Source organism: Micropterus salmoides, unplaced genomic scaffold (genome assembly GCF_014851395.1).
Source record: "Micropterus salmoides isolate LMB-PRFRI ecotype aquatic unplaced genomic scaffold, ASM1485139v1 Ms_hic_scaffold_20, whole genome shotgun sequence".
Classification (NCBI taxonomy): domain Eukaryota; kingdom Metazoa; phylum Chordata; class Actinopteri; order Centrarchiformes; family Centrarchidae; genus Micropterus; species Micropterus salmoides.
The window spans coordinates 27,526,397-27,549,651 of record NW_024041151.1 but is presented as its reverse complement, the minus strand read 5'-3'; the positions used below and the strand labels follow the sequence as shown (position 1 = coordinate 27,549,651).

General features: G+C 39.1%; 1 protein-coding gene across 2 annotated transcripts in view; it reads right to left on the bottom strand.

The window, feature by feature from the left end:
* Window positions 1–23,255, bottom strand: part of rab27b (RAB27B, member RAS oncogene family) — a 73,887-nt gene that overhangs the window by 12,116 nt on the left and 38,516 nt on the right. For both annotated transcript variants that reach the window (XM_038733892.1, XM_038733893.1), the window contains exon 2: window positions 4,896–5,067. In XM_038733892.1, the coding sequence (XP_038589820.1) occupies window positions 4,896–5,048 (153 nt within the window). In that variant the 5' untranslated portion in view covers window positions 5,049–5,067. The remainder of the gene's footprint in view (window positions 1–4,895; window positions 5,068–23,255) is intronic.

The window sequence follows — 23,255 nt, the reverse complement described above, 5'->3', positions numbered from 1 at the left end:
TAGCATTTTAGCGTCTTCTAAGCCTTAAAAGTCAAGGATGTGTTACTGACATTGACCAGGATCATATTTCATCATCTCCGTATATGTACATACTTAGCCAATAAAGCTGATTGTTATTCTGATCTCACTTGTATCTTAAGTGACACACCACCACCACGGCTCCTTGTGTTTTTTAACACAATGCTGTTTTCAGACGGAATGCCCGTATGTCCATTTCTCACCTCTCCACTGCTTTACTGTAATATCTCAGCATGGTCTAACCAACAGACTAACAGTGATCCTGTCTCTGTTATGATGAACTCTTGTGTGCTGCAGCTGCTTGGGTCTCAGGTGTCATTCACACCTCTTACTCTCCCAGATGAGACACTTTCTCTGACACTGGTTTCAGGCGTAGTTCACACCAATCATAGTCATATAGCAGGTAGTTTGAATTCTAGCATGGTTTCAAGGTGATAACTGAGTTTCACGTCAGGTGCCAAATTATGACACTTGAACATTTGACAGTACCGGTCGTCTCTAGCGAGACCTGTGGTGCAGTTTGTTATTGGATTGGATTTCTGGATTGTGTCATAAATGCCACTAAATATGCCCTTAAATAATATGATTCAACAAAAATCTGTAAATTTTTCACTCACTGTACTGCAACTGTAACACTGAAACCCGCTTCAAATGAGTCTAAAAACAAATTAGTTTACAGTTTACATGAGCAGTATGCTGGAGAATGTAATGCTAAACCTGAGTGGAGCACTTTCCCAAATGCAGCCCTCAGCAATCTTATTCCCAGCCCAGATGGGATGGGAGATGAGATGTGCCCACAGATAGCAAGGTCCTTGTAGAAGCACGGTAGGTGTTTGCAGAAAACTGTGCTTGAGAGTGAAATTTTTTTAGGAATTGATTATTCCTTTGGTATCAGAATTTTGGAACTAGTTTTCGATGCCCATCCCACAGTCTTAAAAACAGCCAGCCTCATAGAGAGAGAGAGAGAGAGAGAGAGAGAGAGAGAGAGAGAGAGAGAGAGAGAGAGAGAGAGAGAGAGAGAGAGAGATTACTGTGCGCCCATGCAAGTTGTGAAAAGTGCCCACTGTGGCCACAAATGGTAATTACAACACAATGGTGTGTGCTATATCATTGGCTAATAATAGCTACAGCTGCACGATTTGGAGAAAAAGTCATATTGCGATTGATTTAATGATTTGCTGTAGTACATCAAACTTTTTATTATGTCCCGGCCCATCCAGGCTGATTGGTCAGTTGACGAGAAGTGACTGACATCGGCTTTATAGATTTATGAAAAGTTGAAAAACAAAAGGCAGCAACACAGCTAACGTTAACTGACCAGCGATCCAAAGCCAAACTTTTTTTATCTTATCCCTCTCTTCTTCGGTCTTACCGCTTTAGCTGCCGACGACACGTAACATTACTGTAACTGTCTCTGTCTCAATTTACCACCATTGATGAACCCCACGAAGGATATTATAGCGTTTAAAAGCAGTAGCAGAGTTTTGCATGCAATTCTTCGCAGGCATGCAAAACTCGGCATAACACCGGTGTGTCTGACGATCTATGCTGCCTTGTCGAAAAATTCTATCTATCTAGTCTATCGAGTCACTCTGCCTTATCGAAAAATGCTACCTTATGTGTTCCCTTTTCCAATCCCATAAAGTTATAATTGTCACAGCATTATGACATATTCTGTTTTTTGATTATATTATAACATAATTTCATGGGTAGCGTATTCTGATAATATGACTAATATCCCCTATCAAATAATGCTCACATTACAGAATCATTTTATATTGCACCACTACTCACTCCATGTGTACTGTACAGAGATGGGGAGCATGTTGAAATACTATATTATGACATCTTTATTTAAGATATCAGGGGTAGCGTATTCTGATAGACTAATAATGATTTTTGATGTTACTGATGATCAGCCACTTTCCACGCTTGTGGGTCATACGCATGCGCAGAACAGCTATGTAGCACATCTCAATAGGTAGCATAAATCGACACCGGCCCACCGGCGAGTCCGGATATATTTTGAACCATTAGCGGCCGGGCGGAGAGGGGAGGGGTTTGGTAGGTTGTTGTCTTAACGTTACTCGCTCACTGCCCATTAATTACTTTTTGTGGTTCAAACTTATCTGTTTTAGGGGGACATGCAAGAGCCCGGTGTGGGCGGAGATAATGAGCAGACCGCAGTGCAAACTGAGAGGAGAGTCTCACACAAATAGCACACTTTCTGCTTAAATCACACACTTTTTGCTGTTATGAAATCGCACATGACAACATCGCGATTGCAATTTAAAATTAAATCGGGCAGCCCTAATAGTAGCGTAAGCAAAGAGAAGTCAATGAAGTCGGGTGAATTGACTCAGTAATGTGAGTTACACAACAGTTAGCGATTTAAATGTTGCTAACATTAGCGACAATAAGCTATAGGTATTTATGCTGGTAAAACCCAACAGAACAAACTAAGCATGGTCGTTTTCACAGTTTTTTCACGCGTGAGCACCAAAAAACAGAGACTTGACTTCACCACATCTTACCAAAACTATCCAATAAATGACCCAAATGGGAGTCATGTGACTTTTGTCTACAAATTCTAGTTCAGTGGTTCAAACAATAAACGTAAAAGTAGTCTACATTCAGTGTTCAGGTTCCATAGAGACCCTGACGAGGAGCTACTGACAGCACTGAACTACAGCTGTGATCACACATGTCTGCTCCTGTTTGACTCTTTGAAATAGGGGTGTGATCTCACACACGAAGGAGGCGAGGAACAATAATGAATACTATGAGTCACCCGGAGCTCTGGGATTAAAGCAGCATCGTCTGTATTTCCGACATGCGAAGGCAGAGCAGCCAAACCGCTGACCAAACCAAGCCTCTGATTCAGATAACTGCATCTTACACTTGGATATCTGGGTGCATTTATCCTGATGAGATTCTAGCAACAGCGTAGTAAATGTTTTCAGGTCTTAGTGACAGTTTGAAGTGCTACTCCACTCAAAATCAATTTTTTCATCATAAACTCCTCTCTAGACTCACAAATAGAAAGGTAGCTGTAAAACATTTGTTGAGAACTACAGCAGCAGTAGGCTTGGATTTATCATTCTACATCATTCTAATATTGGCAAGTTATTACACTGGAAAAATAACATCCACCAAAGCCTCTTAAAGGAATAATTTGACACTGCTTTCTTACTGAGAGTGAGATGAGATACCATCATTATGGAGCTATAGTCAGCAAACAGCTAGCCTGGCTTTCCACCTACGAGCGACTCTAAAGCTCACTATTTAACGTGCCATATCTCGTTTGTTTAATCCATGCTCAAACAGAAATGTTAAACAATGAGACTTTTGGATTTCACTGGGAGTTAAATGTTTTAACTATTTCTTGCCACTTATGCTGACAGGCACTCTTGCCTTAAGTCACGTTCATATTTCAGTGGTCATGCACATCAGCTTTTCAGAAAATCAGCTGTTTCATCACATTTAGTCCCTGGATGAGGACATCCCGGCTACTATACCTTGACTAATTAAGTCTGTATGATGCTGTCAGTGTAACCTTCATCAAGTAGTTGTTGTGCATTTACAAAACATAACCATAACAGTAGCAGGTAAGAAAATGGTCATGTGAATTATTTATGTCCTACACATTGATTTATTTGTGGCGGCCGGCAATATTAACGCTGACCGCCACATATAGATTAAAATTGGTAAGAATCGTATTTGATCACAGAGCTGAGCGAAGCGCATATATTCTCTCAACAACAACAACAACAACAATAAAATGTTAGGGAAGTTACTTATTATATTTTCTATTCTTTGATTTAGGGTTTTTGGAAAAACATAATAAAATAAAAATAAATTTGTTGACTTTTGTTGCTGTTTCATCACTATTTATAGCTATACAATGGGTTTATGGTTAAATAATTTATTAGAGCACAACATTGTTTACAAGTGTGCATTTAATTTTGCACCAAATTAATGCATTTAACTTTGACATTTAGAAAATTTTTCTTCCGAGGTGGCATGCCCCCAGATCCCCCAACAGGGTTCAAAGCCCACCCACCATAGTCTCTTAAGATCCTGTGGGAAACACTGGAAGGGTGTTTGACTCATATGGGTCATTATCAAAGGCCAATGACAAACAAACTACTTTGACGTTTAGTTTGGACGACTTGTTGGTTTCAGTACTCAAAAAGATTTGGGGATAGAAGATTTCTCCACTGATTTAGCACACCGCAGACTCACAATGACAGTTAAAAAAAAAATTGATTTCACACATTCTTCTTTATTGTCAAAACCTGGCACCTACTATACCCACAATGCAACTCTACCACCGACAGTTTAGTTGGAGGCTAGCTTAAAGCAGCAATAGCTTGAAGCAAAGATGAGGAGTTGGCTACAGTGGTCTGGTAAGCTCACACACTTTTTAATGTTTCATCTTTAACCCCAACCAACATAGCATATTATCATACTTTACAGAGCTCACTTTAAGCACTGAAACCATCTTTTCACACATAACTGATCCTGGTTTGAGCCAGGTTTGACGTCCCTGTACAAGTTAAAATAATGATCGTGGCTCAGCTCAGCAGTGGGAGCTCAGTGAGAAAAGCAGCAGAAAATCCCGACCTGACCTGACCCAGTGTTTGTTCTTTGATAAGTACAGCCCAAAGAAAATGCCTAGGCAAATGTCACAGTAACTATGGTAACCAAGTCTGTATCACCTGTGCGTGGAAGTCTGCGTATCAGAAAACAGATGTCTAGTTGAGATGAAGCTTAAGATTCAAAAACTAGAAAGACCAAAAGAAATATCTTAAACCAGAGACTTTCATTCATTTCCCTGCTTTTTTCCCCCCAAAATATAAGAGATCAGAACTCACTACTCTCTTTTCCCTGAAATCGATGCCAACTGTGGTGATGAACTTGGGGTTGAACTTGTTGTCTGTGTATCGGTACAGGAAGGTGGTCTTCCCCACGCCGGAGTCCCCCAGGGCAAGGAGCTTTATAAGGTAGTCATAATCCCCATCAGTCATAGTGATGACCACAGTAACCCTGTGGACAACAAACAGAGATGTATTTTAGCATACGGACACGCATTAAAAAAAGAGAACAATTCATAGCTCAAGTTTCCATAGACATGGTGGGTGTGTGAGTGGGTGAGCAGTAGAATGTGACATGAACAAAACAGAAGAAAAGACGATGAAAAAGCCAATGAAAAGAAAACATACTACATGTGTGTTTCTGCTGTTGAACTACTGCTGAATTATGGGAGTGTGGTCAGAGGATCGTCCAGACTAGAACACAAGTTTCTGGGAAAATATATTTATGTGTGTGTGTGTGTGTGTGTGGGAGGGGGGGGGGGGGGGGCACAGACAGTGCAAAAACATGTAAAAATATAGTGTACTGAAAGAAAAATAGGCAGCATATAGACAAACTCATACAGCAAATGTAATCACAATAGAAATTGAGGAGTTTGTATTTATTTTAAATAGTAAAAACAAATATAAGTCACGTGAAAAAACTAGTGGTGGAAAATAATGCACATTTACTCTAATACAGGTACAATTTCAAGATACAATTTTATGCTACTTTACACCTCTACCTGACTTCATTTCAGAAGAGAATGATCTTTTTACTGCACTATTATTTGACAGATACACTTTGCCGTTTATGATTTTTATCCATATCTGAGCAGCAACAAGTGATCAGTAATTGTCCTCAAAGGTATCCTGTGGCGTTTCTGATCACCAGTGGTGCTGGAGGAATGTTTGTGCAGAGAAAGTGCATTATCAGTGGCGTCCATTTATTTTGGCAAAGTAAGGCAGTCTCCACGAAAAATTCCTGACTGTTCATGTCTCCAACGAGTTGTAAACTGGGGTCTGTTTGCGTCATGGCTAAATGTGGTATATTTAGAGAGAGGATCATAAGACTCTAATTCACTCAGCTGAGAAGAAGCATTTATAACACTGTGCTTTATTACAGTGAGTATGGTGATTAACCAGGAGCTCGGATCGCCCCACAATAACCTCTCTGTAACTCAGACAGTACGCTGAGAATCAGGGTAATGCTATTCACCAACCAGACTGAAGCAAAGAAAGTACTACACTTAACAAGCGCTCAGTCCTTATTACATCTCACTATTCCCAATTAGGTTTGTATACATGTATGTATACATTTATTTCCCGTCATATAGAACAGAAAGATTGATGTGCATGCTAGTGCAACTATAGTGTGCACAAATACAACATTACATTCAATCATTTTTGCAGACACATTTGACTTTTATGCCCTACATTCAGACTCACATCAACATTGATGAATTGAATTTCAGCCTTGGAACATAGCCTCACTCAACAGTATGTTTCCCACCAAGGGGAGCACTTTTAAAAAAAACAAAAAATGAGTGATATTATAGTTTATATGATATAGCTCCCTTTAACAAACACCAGTCTACCATCACAGGTTAACCCTCACCAGCTTGGCAGGAGAGGCGAGTCTATGGAATTGAGCCATGACTACTCGACTACAGCAGGACAGAGACAACAACAAGAGAGACGGGACCCAACAGAGTAGACATTTTGTCAGCAGCAGGGATTACACTTTAAACATTGGGAAAACGAGATTAAAATTGATCACTTGTGGACATTAAACCGAAATTTCAATGGTCGCTGCAGTGATAAATTTAATTTTTTTTTTGGTAATATTACTAATGGTTTAAACTTTTAATAGCAAGTGCTGGTACAGATATTAATTTCTCTTAGAATATGGATTGTAAACCCCTGGAACATTTCACTTAAACAACATCAAAAAATGTAATGAATGAATAAATAATATATTTTATTGAGTTACAGAGGCAAGTGGAAGAGAGGCTTGCCCTGAGGTGACATCAGGATTTCAGCATGGATTGTAGAGATTAATCATAACATGTCATGATAAAGGGAAAATGTGCTGACATCCTAATTATTAGCATGTTCCACTAACACATACAAACAAAATATATTTCACATTTCTTCTGTACACATTCCACTACCACTTCTAATGTTTGCATGGTTACATGCAAACATTTTAATATCCATTCATTCTTTAATTTAGCTTAAATTACAGCTGAGGCTAATAAAATCCATCTTAGATTGGTGAAATTAGAGCTAGTTTGACAGTGTAGAGCTGAGCCTGACAAGCTGAATATATAGTAAGATGTCCTAAAAATTGCCACTGTACAGAGGGAAGCCCTCTTTGATTTCAATACCAACATGGCCTTTCCTCCGGCACCACTATCTGTTTTCTGGTATGTAAAGAGCAATAGCAGCCACACATTTTCAGCTCTTCTCTTATCTGGTCTTTTAATTTAGTTTGGAAAAAACTCCTTATAACTCCTCTACTAACTTCTCTTATTTGAGGAGACACTGGCCACATGACAGTAAACTGAATGATTTTCCTTTCTTCTCTTGCTTTCACACATTTAGCATCTGTCAGTCCTGAGACTGATGAAGCCCTCTGGGGATAGGGGTGACACAAGGGGGAGAAGGTCGAGCTTATTGGTCTGACATCATTGGTGGAAAACCAGGAATGTCTGTAGTGCGATACCCTGACTCCCTGAGGGTACAGTATAGTTAACAGCAGCCCAGTCAGCTGACAGCAGAGAACAGCACGACCCACAGTCGCCGCAACAACAAACAGGAGAACAAAATACAGTAGAATAAAGAAAGGATTTATTTTAAAACGTGTTTTCACATTCATAGTAGTGGTGGTGGAGGGATTATTTTAAAAGGCGGTTTGATTCTGAATTGATAAAATAGATTCTTATTCATTAATAATATTTCATAGGAAAGATAATGTATTCAACATCTCCCCTGTCACATCCGGCTGCCAATTCCTCTGTGTCTGAAGTTATGATACTAACCTATACATTTTCTTCATCCAGTAATTAGTGTAGACGGTTGTAAGGGTAAATCGTATCTGTACTGGCTCCACCACAGCATTTTAGCGATCGCTATAAATGTATTATGTTCACTATAATCTGTGAGCTATTCCTACTCCAGCTACACCCCTCTGAACAAACATGGAAAAGCCCCCATCTCTGCCTTGTTTATGCTGCTAATCGCTCCGTGGGTGTAAAGAAGATGAGATCCAGCTCTATGAAAGACATAATGGATATACATGGAAAATACCTGACTAATAAGAACGTCTTTCATTTCAGGAAGATGTGCACAGGCTGTTTGAGCTCAAGCACAAGCTTTTGGATTCTACTGAACTGCCTTTTACTTTTGGATTTACCTTAAAGGTCAAGTGTGTAATATTTCTGAGGATTTATTGACAGAAATGCAATATAAGATCCATAACTATGTTTTCAGTGGTGTATAAAAACCTTATACCTTAGAATGAGACATTTCTATCTACATAACCGCGGGTCCCCCCTTCCATGGACATCACCATGTTGTCATTTTTCTACAGTAGCCGAAAACAGAAACAGCGCAACAAAGCGCATTTCGTCAGCACGGTGTTCTTCTTCTGCTTGTATAATTCTGGTAGAATAGACACCGGTAGACGCTTGTCACTACATTGAATGTGTACGAAGAAGAAGAAGAGGACATAATAATAATAATAATAATAATACACAGTCTCTGATGGTCTTCTGGTTTATTAGAAGTAAGAAGAGAAGTGAAATTTGAACAAATGAAGGACTACACCTATTATTTAGCACAAGCCGGCAGCCTGTGGATCTTCGATCTTAAGTGGCGCTGAAGTTGTTTGTTTTCTGCTGGACAGGTTAGTCCAATGTTAGCTATGCAAATGAAAGCTGTTGTTCGATAGCTTCAGCTAATGTTAGAAGCTGGCCATAATCATCAAGAGAAGTGATGCATTTCCCCTGTCAGTGGTGTGAAATATATACTTGGATTGTAATTTCATTCAGATTATTCTTCACTGTGTGTTTTGGCTTTGCTGTCGACAGAAATGTGCCGCATTCGTGAGACAATTAGCTGATTAATTGGCAATAAAATGGTAATATAACTTACAGCATAGAAGCTAAACTTCATATTTTAGTGCCCTGGTAGAAACACTATGTAGTTGGATTGTAATGTCATGTAACGTTAGTTATTCTCTAGGCTTTGGCTTTGCGTGGACATAAATATGTCAGTTATGTCTGTGAGATAATAAGCTGATTAATTGGCAATAAAACTGTAACCTAACATTGTAGATGGAAGCTCAGATAAGCCAGCTAAACTTTTACTGCCCTAGAAACACTAGTTAGTTGGATTGTAATTTTTAACTGTGTCTTGCTTTTGCTACGTGGGTGTCGGTTAGTTTGTGAGACAATCAGCTGATTTTTATTGGAAATAAAATGATCCAGTATGGAAGTTCAGATCAGCCAGCTAAACTACACATTTTACTGCCATGGTGGAAAACACTTTACTGCTAACAGCGTTATAACAAGACCAGTGTTTCCCCATACGTTTATTTGTGGTGGCCTGCCACAATATCAACGCTGACCGCCACATATTGATCGTTTTTCCACCCCTAGGCCTATTTAAAAACGTATTTGATAATATAATTTCTTGATATATCCATCTAAAGAAACCTGCGTCTTGACTGCCTACTCTCTTTTGTCCTGTGTCGGCCACTGTAGCTATCTTATGCGTATGGATTGGGGAAGTCATTGCAAATCGCCTTTAAAAAAAAAATCCCCCTAACCCTTGTCCAAAGCAGCAATTTTTACATTTCGAAACAAAGCTTGAAGTTTATACAGAATAACCTCCAAGTGAACTTAAGTAAAAGTATAATTTTTTTTAGAGATTATTTTTACTATAACATTACTATTAATGTTGTAGCTGGTTGAGGTTCAGCTTACTTTCAATTCCACACTTTATAGATGCTACTACTTGACAATATATAATTGTATATTCCCATTATAGGTCTTCTATGTAAAATTTTTATCTGAAAATATATCTAACTGTTAGACTCAACTAACCCTTTATTTAAATATGAAAGATAGTGGTGAACTGCAGATTTCTAATCTTCAGCCTACTCTTACTGATATATCTATTGTAGGGATATTCAATTAGACTGCAATACTTTTTGGCTAGGTGTACCTAGTGACAGAAATCTATACCAACTAAAAGAAAAAGTGTTTTACAGCTTTGCTACAGGTTGTGGAGAAAAGGTTTTCCCCGGTGACTACTAAACAGTATCCCAATAACAAGAAAGAACAAAACCATAAAACACATTAAGACATTAAAAATGTATGAACCATCACACACAGTAGGCGAGAGGGAACGCAACTGTGTAGTCCAGTCCTGCAGCAAAGAGAAGAGAGGACTTGAGAGCTTGTATGAGGACAGCTCATCATTCTCAATCAGAACATCTATCAGGAAGTTGTGTTTCTTCCTCCTCTGTTATCCTTTACATCTGTGAGATAAAAACATTGCTTTCAGTCAGACTCTAATACACAGACAGTCTGCAGATTCATAAAAAGTTGTATAGTTTTGGGTTATCCAGTAAAGGCCTGTGTTGTTTTGTGTAAAATGTGTCAGAACGTGTCTACTTTTCACACCATCACTTAAGTAAAGTCTTAAAATCGGGACTGTCACTTGTATTATTTGCACTAATGGTAATGCAGCTTTTAAGTACAGGATTAGCATGTAGCAAAAACTCTACTTTCATATCTAAAGCATCAGATCGGATACAAAACAGCATGTTCCTCCATACCTTCATCTTTATGATGATTGACCTCAGAGCATCAGGACACATCAAAATACTGACTTTCTGTCCTTGAAAATTGAGTCCATTCAGCTCACACGTTTATCTAGCAAGCTGATAATAACATGACAGAAAAACAAAGTAGGTAGCAAACAAGACTAAAGCTGGGCAAACTGAACAATTTGAGCCCGTTTCTGACCAGATTTTTGAGCCGCACGACTCATTTTAGAGTCATGCCAAATATCAGCTTCGTCTGGCGCCAGCCGTCACATGTTAACCTTCAAGTTAACCATTCCACCAGTTGGAATTAAACAACAAAATTTCAATCTGTTGGGTTAACAGCCTTCTAGTTGTAGATAATAATAGCCCTGCTGTTGCAGTGCCGTTATGGTGCTTATGTTAACATCGAATTGTTTATCTGGTAAATCTGAATATAGCACAGTTATACAAAGGCTCGTGTATTGTGTTTATGGAAATTGATCTTGTTCGACGGCATTTCTCCACAGAGGCTACAAGTGTATTTTCTCCAATCTTATAAAACCATTTCATTACTCTCCATTACAGCACTTAAGAAATATAATGGATGCACAACATGGCCTGATAATGTACAACACATCCATCTTGTATTGTGTTATTGCTGTCACAATCAACAGGTTAAATCGCACACTACACACAACAAACTACTGTATAAATCAGTTCCAACACCAGAGGAATCTGCACCCCCATGAAGAAACATAAATCCACCTGACGGACCCTGAGTGTAATTTCCACCATTCAGTGCTGTGCTGCTCACACAGAGGTTTATTATACACTGTACATTCAATCTGAATGAAGCAAGAAGAAGAAGTGTAGATTGTGGGCGAGTCCTACAGCATGTTTCTAGCAATGTTGTACAAACAAGATTCCGTTATAAGAGGAGAATTCAGACTTTAGCAATCTGGTTTAACTGCATAGATAATGTTAAAGACTGGATGTACCTGTACTTTTGTAATTTCATTTTGACAACGCAGATGTCCTGGTCATTGATCCTGAGCACCTTTCAAAGCAAATACAGCCACTCTGACATCTCACTCCTAACATAAATTCAAAATAACTGAGTATTAAAGGCCAAGAAAACTTGGCTGCTCATTTGCCAAACAGATTAAAGCCTTTCCAGACTGAACAAACACCCGTTTGATTGATTTTCCCTGAAGTGCGGAATAAAAAACATAATTTAAAATCATTTGTCGCGCACAAAAAACCCTAACATTTAAATTGATGCCGTTTTCGTTACCTCCGTCGAGCAAATAGGTGTGCATAGTTATCAGTTGTTCATTGCCTTATGTTATTTGAGCCAAACGCTGTGCGCCAGCGTGTGGATGTGATGCGTTGCTTGTAAAAACACGGTATGGAAATATAACACTATTTATTAAGTAAATCTTTCAGTGTACCGCTTGTGTCAAAAAAAAAAAGTCATATTTCTTTTAACTCATTGGCTGTGTTTGTGTAGCCTAAATAAATGTTTAAACACAAGTGGAATGCATTTGCTTTACTTTTATTTTCAAACAAAGGAATCCAAATTATGTACCTGGGAGCATCTTGCATGTATGTGTCCCTCTCCACCACTGTCACTACTCAGGAGTGGTGCGCCTTCCTGCAGACCGGTTATAAGGGGATGGAGCTCCAGTGCCCCCTTTCCTCACCATGCGTATGTGCATGTTTTACCCACCAAACAACATGCTTCGACTTCACAAAAACGAACATCAGTATGTCACCGAGTTAAATTTCTTTTTGCAGCTTTTCTGGCAGAATTTGCCTCCTTCTTCATGCAGTCAGTACGTATTAATGTAAATGAGGGGCATTTCGCTGACCATTTATAGGCAACTATGGGCGTTAAAGGGTCAGACAAGGCGCTCCCTCACATACACCACATTTCAAGAATATTTTTGTGCGTACACATTGGGGTTGTCGCGATAACCGAAAAATTGAGATAGCGCACTATTGGTCAAGCTTACCGCGTAGGATGACAAGCACTGCATGTTAAATTAATGAATTAGTGCTTCAAAAGTTCCACAACCATAACAAGATCTGTAATGGTTCAAGGACAGATCGCCATGGGCAGTTCATGACCTGACTTCAAACTTGAAAGCTGTGTTGTTTTGTGTTGTTTTACTGTTTTTTTTAGTAGGTTTGCTAACTTGGTGTTAGCATATTGCGCGGCTAATGTGGCTAGCAGGCTCTGCGATTTTGGACTAACGTTGTAATCCAGAGGGACAGTCGATGACATTAATAATGTGCGTTGCTGCAGTATCTACACTGACTTAATAGACATGCCCTGAAGACAACGATATAGCTAACGTTACGTGTGCAAAAAGACACGGTCAAAATACAAAAATGAGTTTGCTTGGCAATGTTGACTAGCACCCAGCAGCTAGCTTGCTCACAACAGCGGCTCGCTGTGCAGTGAGGTGAGATCCACAGACACTCTTCTTACTATGCTATATGGCACCAAATGACTATATTTATGTAAAATGCGATAATACCGCATACATTATGTTGAGCCCCAACATAGTACCTTGGGGGAAATTACTTCACCGCGACAGCCCTAATACAACATTACATAATTTCTATCATTCAGTAACACAGTGAGAGTTATGCATGCTTTCAAATCTTTGCACCTTTATTACAGTAATGCCTTTCTTTCTCTTCTCATTAATGCATTTTCTTTCCTTTATTAAGATATTTTTTTTACATAGCTAATTTCTGAATTTCTGTATGTTTTATTACTTACTTTACTGTGAATGCAAGTCTTTTTACAACTTCTTTTTCCTTGTTGTAGCGATGTAGCAGTTTGGATGCTGCCTATGTTTTGTCTGTCATTTATTTTCCTAACTGCATAAAACATCCTTAATTAAAAAATGCTTTCTAATTGTTATGAATGAACAGTAATCTGGTTTGAAGAGAGATTTCTCAACCCCAAATAATTCAGGTTGGAAAAAGAAAGTGGAAAAGGACAGAGGAAGAAAGATGATTATTCATTGCTTTTCATGAAATGTTTTTTTAATCTGGTACTGGATATTCTATACTAGCGAGAGTTAGACAGAAACAACAGACTGTAGTTACCCTGTTAACCTCTATTGCTCAATATCTACAAATTACTGCTGATGATAAAAGAGGCTGTTCATTAGATCTTTATACATAATGCAACCTTGATCCTTTAATTAAATCAATAAATAATTCAAATCAGTTGAATACGGTTTTGTCCAAAACCAAGTTGGATTTCCAAATTAAATGTATTCTCATAAGACCAGATGGCTCTGAACAAAGGACGTCTTGTAGAGTTTATAGCTGCATGACAACGTGTTAGTTTTCAGAGCTTAAATGACAGGAGGCCAACAGATTTGTAGGATTTTGAGGAGAGTCCACCAACAACACATCAATTAAAGGTTTAAACATAATCAGCAAAATGTATTTTAAGTGAGTTTTCAAATCTAACAACACTAGTTTTTAGAGAGAAACATCCCAGGCAAAGCTGTGGATGGATTTTTATTTTAAAGATTTCCATTCTATTACTGACAGCAGCAGAGGAGTGATGGTAGCTTGACCTTTTCTATTTTAATTATTGATCAACACCGCCAGGATTAATCTGTCTCTTCCAAAGGAGCTCCCAACGGAGAAGTAAAATAGTTTTAACACTAAAATCACAAAGACTTCTCAAAACAGCTAGTTTTCAATTTAAATCTAATTTCAAGTGCAAGACAAGTCAAACTGTCACGTAAAATCATTGTTGAATGATCCTTTCCTGAATGAGAAATTTAATCTTAAAACACAAGTTTTTGAAAATCTTGGATACTAGTGCAGATATATTAAATTTCTGTAGGTTTATTTGTTAGTTTTTTTGATTGCTTACTTTTCATTACAATGGTGACAGCTTTGAGCGTTCACTATCAGAAATACAACAGAACAAAAGGAAAAGAGAAGACCTATTGCTGCCTTTTTCAGTGGCTGCTTCACAATAAAGGCCACAGCAAGGTTTGTCAGTTGAACCCATTTAATGTGAAACAGCAGCAGGAGGAAATTTTGGTTTGCATTAGCAGAAATGAATACAGCTATGTTATGGCTGTAGGAAAGCACTTCACGGAGGACTGAGGCTTTTATCAATGAGATAAAATAACAGCAACATTGCATGTACATGCAATGTAAGCACTTGAATGGCATGCCACTGACATTGAGGAAAACTATATAATGAGTTTCTTTTCTTCTTCTTCTTCTATTACAGAAAAACTGGGGTCTGAAATAATGAACATCTGAAGGATTATAACTTTAAACATATGAAGCCACAGTTCTCAAATGGTAAATGTCTAGAAAAAAGCAGTTGAACAAGGACTTTGCGCAAATAAAATAGTCTGAATTGGCTAAATTATGATACAAATCAGACACAATTTGAACAAAGAAGCAGTAAAGATTACTAATCAAACCAGATATTTGATGACGGCTGTCACTACTTCACAGATAAACAATAATAAAGACCAATTTTGCTCAGTACCAAAGAAGGATAAACGGTTAGATAATCACTTGTATTTCAGATACATCCTCTGTTCCTAATAATCTATAAATGTATAAAAAGGTCAGACCTTTATGTTTGAATGTTGTGGCCACTAAATCACTTTAAACAGATCAGACAACTGATTTGTTTTCCATCTGCTCTGAAGACTCTGCTGAGGCTCTTTGATCTCGTTACCAATCTATTATCCAGAGTCAACGATCAATAACCGCTAACATCGATGAAGATTGACCCTTGATTATCAAATTTGTCCAAACATCCTACAGGTATACCCTCTCAAACCTTTTAGCATTTCAGATCCACTTGGCAAAACAGTGACCACGTTTGAGACGACACAATGGAAAGATCGAGGACGTGAACCTAAACAGCAGCTGGGCGGCCTGGTGTACCGCGTATCCCCAGAAAAACTGCAATTACTACTATTCCTTGTGGCTATTCTTATATAGCCAAGCCAATCAAACAGAAAAAGATTTATCCACAGGTAGTTCGGTACATGTATAGAGTGTGACTGATGACAAAAGAACTTATCTGCTGGCTCTGCCTTTTATCCAGAATATAAAACTGGTTTTAAAGTGGTACAACAGAATCTGACTACATTCATGAGTCCAGTAGCTTCTGGCCCGGATCAGACAGAATATGACAGACAGGACTCAGGTGTACTGTATCAATGTATTTATCCATCAGCGAGTCCCAGCAGGGCGCCCTCAATCCCTCCCTAATCCCACAGCAGGAGGTGGGCTAACATCTGTACAGACAGCCCACACAGCTGGATCAGAAAGGTCAGCATGGATGTAGGAATACTGGGAGGCGGAAGAGGATGGAGGAGGAAGATGGGTCTGGCTTGTGCTGCAGGTCAACTGCAAGAAATTAGCATTGGCAGGTTGATTGTTCAAATCTGGAGGTGACCAGGATATTGTGAAAAAGTGGTAGTTATTTAAAGTTTGTTATTTTAGTCTAGATTGACATAACATTTCATGTGGATATTCTTGGTCTCAGAGGATGAATCCTAATGATTGTGATGCCCCCCTGACATTTCAACTAGTGCAACCATCAGGCCAAATGTTTTATAAAAGGTCTCAAGTATTTTCATAAAAATATACTGAGCACATTCAAACTCAATGGATGAACCGTTTGATTTTGAGCACTACATAAACTTTACTCTAGTGCTACTCTGGTGGACCACTTTTTTGGATAATCGACTAATACAATACTTAGGACTCGAACTCTGGTGCGAACCAAACAACCACTCTCTGGTCAGCCTCAAAGTGGTGGTTTCAGACTGCTGTCAAGAACTATGAACTCTGGAGTAGTTCATTTCTGGTGTGAACACCACTCGAACCAATACAAGGAAGTGTAGTATTGGATTTGTCATTTTTGTTAAAAAAAATGTCCTCTTCCTGTTTTCGTGATAGGTGAACTAGTAGTGCGTTTACTAACATTACCAAATTAGCAATTGCAGGGGGCAAACCTGGACTCAGGACGTAGTGAGATGCCTCCTGAATATTTGTGCTAAAGAGAAAGTTCCTCAGTTACTAGAGAAGTTGCATAAGAACACTGAGGTATTCAAAATAATCAGCAATTAAATGAAGGAGATTGGATTCCAGGGCAGAGTTGTGCAGTATGATGTGAAAGTTAACAATTTCTGGACCGTTTTGAGTTTTTGCAGAGACTTTTATAGAGGAAACATGCCACTCAATCACATCCTCAGTACATGTCTATGGGGAAAGCCCGTAACAGCAAAGATGGCGATTATCTCGCACCTCCCGCTAGAAAGCCAATCGTCTGCTTTTAACAGCCAAAGCGGGAAACACATTTCAGCCAATCATGTGGTTCCACTGACGTATGGGTCTGTTATACTTCTACTGTGCATGCATCATAGTAGTGATGCATATAACTGGTAGGGATAAACGCTTTTTAAAACTTATTTTGGGGGAAAGTTGTAAAACTTTTTTAGCGATTTTTATTACTGCTGATTCTCTTCATGTAGTTTTTATGTTCACGTGACCAGTAAAAGTGCAGTTCTGGCTCTCTCCTCATTCATTCAGATAGGAGCCTGGTCTTGTTAGTCCGAAATAGCTGCCCGGAGGCGTTGCCAGAAGGGCTGCCGAGTGGCATGACCTGCCTATAAGGACTTTATGAATACAAACCGGACCAGTTGGAGAACTGAAACAATGTATCATCCTCATATTAGTTCGATTCAGGAACCGGACTTTTAGGTGTGAACCCATGCTGTATTAGATGATTTAATAAAGCAATAAAACGGCCTACTCATGTCTTACTTTTCTATCTCCACTCTGAACAACTACAAATAGGGATCAGTGACTGAACAGATTGTGTTTACAGTGCTGCAGTAAAAACCTGTGACATTTTCATCTAAACCATATGTTCTGCTGTTCTCTGTCAGTGGTTGCTTTAACACAGCAGTGACCCAGCTCACAGCATATCCAATTCATAAAAGCAATTCCATTTATTCACCATCTGGTCATTCTCTGCTGCTGCCCAGGAAGTGATGGTTTTTAGCATTTAATGGTTTCTTTGTGATACGAAAGAATAATTCTGTAGTTCTCATTAGCCGTGACAGTTATAGCTAATGAAACTCCAACTGCACAAGAGAAAAGGCAAATGTTGCAGAAAAGTTTGTTTGACTGAATAGAGATTTTGGCCGGTGCAGTGCAAAAGGAACCAGCAATCTTTAAACTCCAACTGCCAAGCTCCTCCTATCCCGATAGAAATAAACAAACCATTTCAAGTGCAGGACCTAAATTCTACTAAATCTAGGCACATGAAACCTGATCAAATACAATCAAACAGAATACTGTTATTGTGGAATTCAAACTCATGTGGACAGACATAAGTGTTGTGCATTGTGCTGCAATCTGCATGTCTCATGACTCCAATAGTCCTGATGTTTTTAGTTTAACCTGATTTCGTTTTACAGCTGTAGATTTGTACACAACAAGCTGCTAAAAAACAAACCACTGTGCAAGAACTGTCTGCTGCAAGTGTGGGATAGCTGTAATCTGGAGGTTTAGACAAAGAGCTTCTGATTCTATTATTTTTCAGCAAGCCTCAGAGTGCATTATGGCTACCATATACCCATTATTGATCTTGTTGAGTTACAAGTACACACAGTCCACTCATGGTCCTAGAGTGGTGTTAAATAGTAAAGCTCTTTCTCCAACAAGCCATCTTTGGCAGGATAAAGGAACAAAATAATAAATTAGCCTTGGAGTTTAGTAAATGTGTGTATTTTGTCATCCTAGAACAGGATGCTAAATGGGATCGGCTTTCCAAGTCTAACCCTAGGTATAACTAATCACATTGATGATAGCACAGTGATGCTGGCCCAGCTTGGACCTAATTCTGCTCCTAAAGATCCGGTGTGGACAAAATGGGACTCATGTTGTGGCCACATCGTTCCAGAGACCTGGCCCATCTACATCCCAGATCAAGCACTTGGCAGGTGGTCCATGTTCCGAGCTGTCAGCGCAAGACTCTGACGAGATGAGAGGAGGTGGACTGATGAGGATTGGTTTGTTGCACAAACTCACTCAAGATGGACTCTGTTTCCCAAATGTCAGACTGCTAATTGTAAAGATGAAACTTTCATATTATCATCTGGTTGCTGCCGTTTACATTCACCCCAGATGCAAATTCAAAAAACTAATAACAATGGGTCCTTTCCATTTGTCTGTTCCAGTGAGCCTGGAACAGGCACAGCTTATAGAATAGAATTAGTTATTATTAACAGTATGTCCCCTGTGAGAAACATCTATAATCTATTCATCTCGGTTTCTACTTTACTCCGCTCCTTTCTGACCAACCACTCTTTTCACTTCTGTTTTACACATCACATTTCTCCTGTATTTCACGCTTATTGGACTATTCTCTCCTGTATTGTGCACAGCTGTTCACTTCTCTTCCTTGAATGTACTCTGTTTATATTGCTTATTGAGATACAGGACATGTGATCAGTCTGCTGAGTGAATTTGTGGTCCTGTTGTTCGCCCCAGGACAGGAAAAAAACAGCATCATGATTAGCTGGAGCGCCCGCCCTGCTCTCCGGTGTCTGCTGCATCTTAAAGCAAAATTATTAGGCTCACTGCTACAAAATATGCACATTCAGTGTTTTTAATATTTGTTACACTGTTTAGTGGCTTATCATATGCTCCATTATTGGACTTGAGTCGCTTTCTCCTTTTCCACTATATTTAGGTCCAGCAATAACTGCCTGTTGTCATGTGTTTCAGTAACTAACAGATGGAAACAAGCAGAGAAAGTGTTTTTTGCCTTTTGACCATGGATAGTCTGTATACTAAGTACACTCAAGTACAAAATCTAATAATCACTTCAATTCTGGTTTGCTGCTTCTCAATCTAATTAAGGGTTTGGGACTTGGGATTGGAAATCTTTTCACCTTTGACCTTCCTTCAGAGTAACTGGATCATTCTAAGAGTAATTTGGCCCAGACAACAACTACGGTTGAGCCGATAGACGATGCCATTGTCCATTGGTACCTAAACCTAACCAAGTACTTTTAGTGCCTAAACCTAACCAAACTGCATCTGGTTCACAACGTCAACAAAGCCTCTGACGCATTTGGGTCACAGAATCTGATAGGTCACACATTTTCATCAGTGAGAGTTGTGTGGCAGATGTGAAGTTGGTGATAATAATAATAATAATAATCCTTATTTGTAGAGCACTTTTCAAAAACAAGTTACAAAGTGCTTTAACAAGTGTAAAGAATAATACAAAAAAAGATAAGAGCATGAAAATTTAATATAAAATTAGTAAAATACAATAAAATAAAAGAGATAAAATAAAGTCAAATAAGATCGGGAAAAGCTCTCCTATAAAAGTATGTTTTAAGAAGGGACTTAAAAGAGTTCACTGACTCAGCCGACCTGATTTCCTCGGGCAGGCTGTTCCAGAGCCTCGGGGCCCTGACAGCAAACGCTCTGTCCCCTTTAGTTTTCAGTCGAGACTCTGGAACAGACAACAGACCTCTGCCCGAGGATCTCAAGGTACGTGCTGGTGCGTATGGGACTAAAAGGTCAGAAATATAACAAGGCGAGAGGCCATGAAGAGCTTTAAAAGTGATCAATAGAATTTTAAAGTCAATTCTAAAACATACTGGGAGCCAGTGTAATGAAGCTAAAATAGGAGTAATGTGGTCATATTTCTTTGTTCTGGTTAAAAGCCTGGCAGCTGAGTTCTTGACAGTCTGGAGTCGATCAATAGATTTTTGGGTTAAACAGGTGAAAAGGCTGTTGCAATAATCCAGGCGTGATGAGATGAAGGCGTGTAAAATGGTCTCGGTGTCCTTAAAAGATAACATAGATCGAATTTTAGCTATATTTCTAAGTTGATAAAAACATGATTGAACAAGCTTTGTGGTGTGCTGCTCGAAATTTAAATTACTATCAAACCAAACACCAAGGTTCTTTGCCACAGGCTTAATGTGATTTACTAGGGAACCAGCAGATGGCAGTATTTGATTTGCCATCTGCTGAGACCCGATGACCAGGATTTCTGTTTTGTCTGAGTTCAGCTGGTGGAAATTATTTGACATCCATTTTTTAACTTCACAAAGGCAGTTAAGTGAACTCAGCATTCCAGGGTCTGTGGATCTGACGGGCAAGTATATTTGTGTGTCATCAGCATAAATATGAAAAGAAATGCCATGTTTATGGATAATATGTCCAAGGGGAAGCAGATACAAGGAAAACAAAATGGGTCCTAAGACCGACCCCTGAGGCACACCATATTTAACTGGACAGAATGAAGAGACATAGTTGTTTACAGACACGCAAAACTTCCTATTTGACAGGTAGGATGAAAACCATTCTAGAGCAGTACCAGAGATCCCCACCCAGTGCCTCAGTCTGTCTAACATGATGTTGTGATCAGTGGTGTCAAAAGCAGCGCTAAGGTCCAGGAGTACAAGGACTGAGCACATACCTTCATCAGCAGACATTAAAAGGTCATTGGTGACTTTAAGCAGGGAAGTCTCAGTGCTGTGGTACTTCCTAAAACCAGACTGAAACTTTTCAAATAATTTGTTATTTTCCAGCACAGTGACCAGCTGTTTGGACACAATTCTTTCTAGAATCTTTGCAATAAGGCAGTTTTGAAATTGGTCTAAAATTATGTGGGAGGGAGGGATCTAAACCAGGTTTCTTTGAGGTTGATAGTGACGTCCTGCTTTGTGGCCTCATCTATGCTACATTCACTACCAACAGGAAATGGTTTACATACTATACCGTCTACAACGTCAGTGAAAACCTGGCCATAGTTTAAATACTGACAATGTAGATAATTCTACCATATTCATTTAATTCTTTAAGAAGAAGAAAACTCTCCAGATGGAACTTGTTGTTCATGAGATTTCAGCACAGACTAAAATCTCTTAATTTTCATTCTATTTAGTCTCCGTCTAGTTCAGCAGCCTGCTGCATTTCCTGTTTTTGTAATTTGCTGCATGTTTGTTTATATCTTTTGTAGTCCTGTCAGGGCTGTTTACATTCGGGAAAGGTGAAATTAATCAAAATACTCCACGTTACAATGCCGCTATCATGCACAAACACACACGTCTCTGTCCTCTGCTATGAATAGACAGACGGGAGTTTTACACTTCTAATATGTCACATGCCTAACTCGTTAAACACAGATAAAGAGAGGATAGGAGAGGTGGGGGTATGAGTGCAATAAATCTTGTGATGATCTGCATTTTTGGCTTTTTGCTCTGGATGCCCTTCCTGGTGCAACCCTCCCCATTTATCCAGGCTTGGGACTGGCAGTTAGGAATGCACTGGCTTGTGCACCTAGTGGCTGCAGAGCAACCCGGGGTTCAGTGTCTTGCCCAAGGACACAAGATGAATTATTTCAGCTGTAAATCGTAAAGTGGCGTTTTAGGTTGGTAAGTACTGAGAGAATACATTAACAGTGCATTTTAGGTCTTCTCATAAAGTTTTTTCTTTTCTTTTGGTGCCTCAAAGTTTGGTCAAGAGCAAGATAACAACAGGGGGGTTTGCATCCTAGAAACAAACACGCTCATATAATTTTTATTTTTCTAAATAACGTCAATATTTTCACCAATACGGATGCATGTCATAAATCATGAAAGAGGAAATGCCTGATACGTGAGCAGGAGGAAGAGACTGTTATCTCCACACATAAAATTTCACATCAAAACTTTCAGTCACATCCAGTGATCCTATCACTGTGTTTAGACTTCCAGCTGAGGTCACCACACATTCAAAAAGTGTCCAGTGAAATGAAATGTTGTGAACCGCACCCTGGATGAAAATTAAAAACACCAAACATCAAAGAAACCTACACATTTATATGTAAATGTTGTTTAATTTATTGGGCAGCCACAGCATAGGATGGCATCTCTGCACTAGCAAATGAGTGTGTTATATGTTGTGTCTGGTTGAATGAGAAGAGAAAGTTAAAGGAGAGGACTGAATGAAAAACAGACATCACATTAGTTTCCCACAGGATATGGTTAACGAATTCTGTATTTTTTTCCATTGTCAACAAATCAAATGACAAAAAACAAAACCAACGATACAATACTATGAGAACCTTGCTTGTTGCTCTCAGTCCCAGGACCATCAGTTCCTACCTAAAACATAAGTGTTTTTAAATGGCTCAACATGTCATCCATTGCGAAGATGAGCCTCAACAAAGGAGCTCTATGGTACAGTGGAGTGGAAGAAGCCATCTAATTCTGACTATACACAAATACTTGTTGGTAGAATAAATCCATTGTTGGTTTTGGTTTGGTCTTTTTCTCTGTAGAGCTACTGTTTTAGAAGGTTTTAGCAGAAAACAACTGCCGTGAGCCTACATACCATCACTACTATCATGAGACTGAGCATGACAGACAATTTATGACCAGCTTTTGTCCCCCCAGAAACCAAGCTGCCTGGATGATGCCGATGAGTTGCAACACACCACCGTAACAGTTGAATGGTAAACGGCTACATTTATC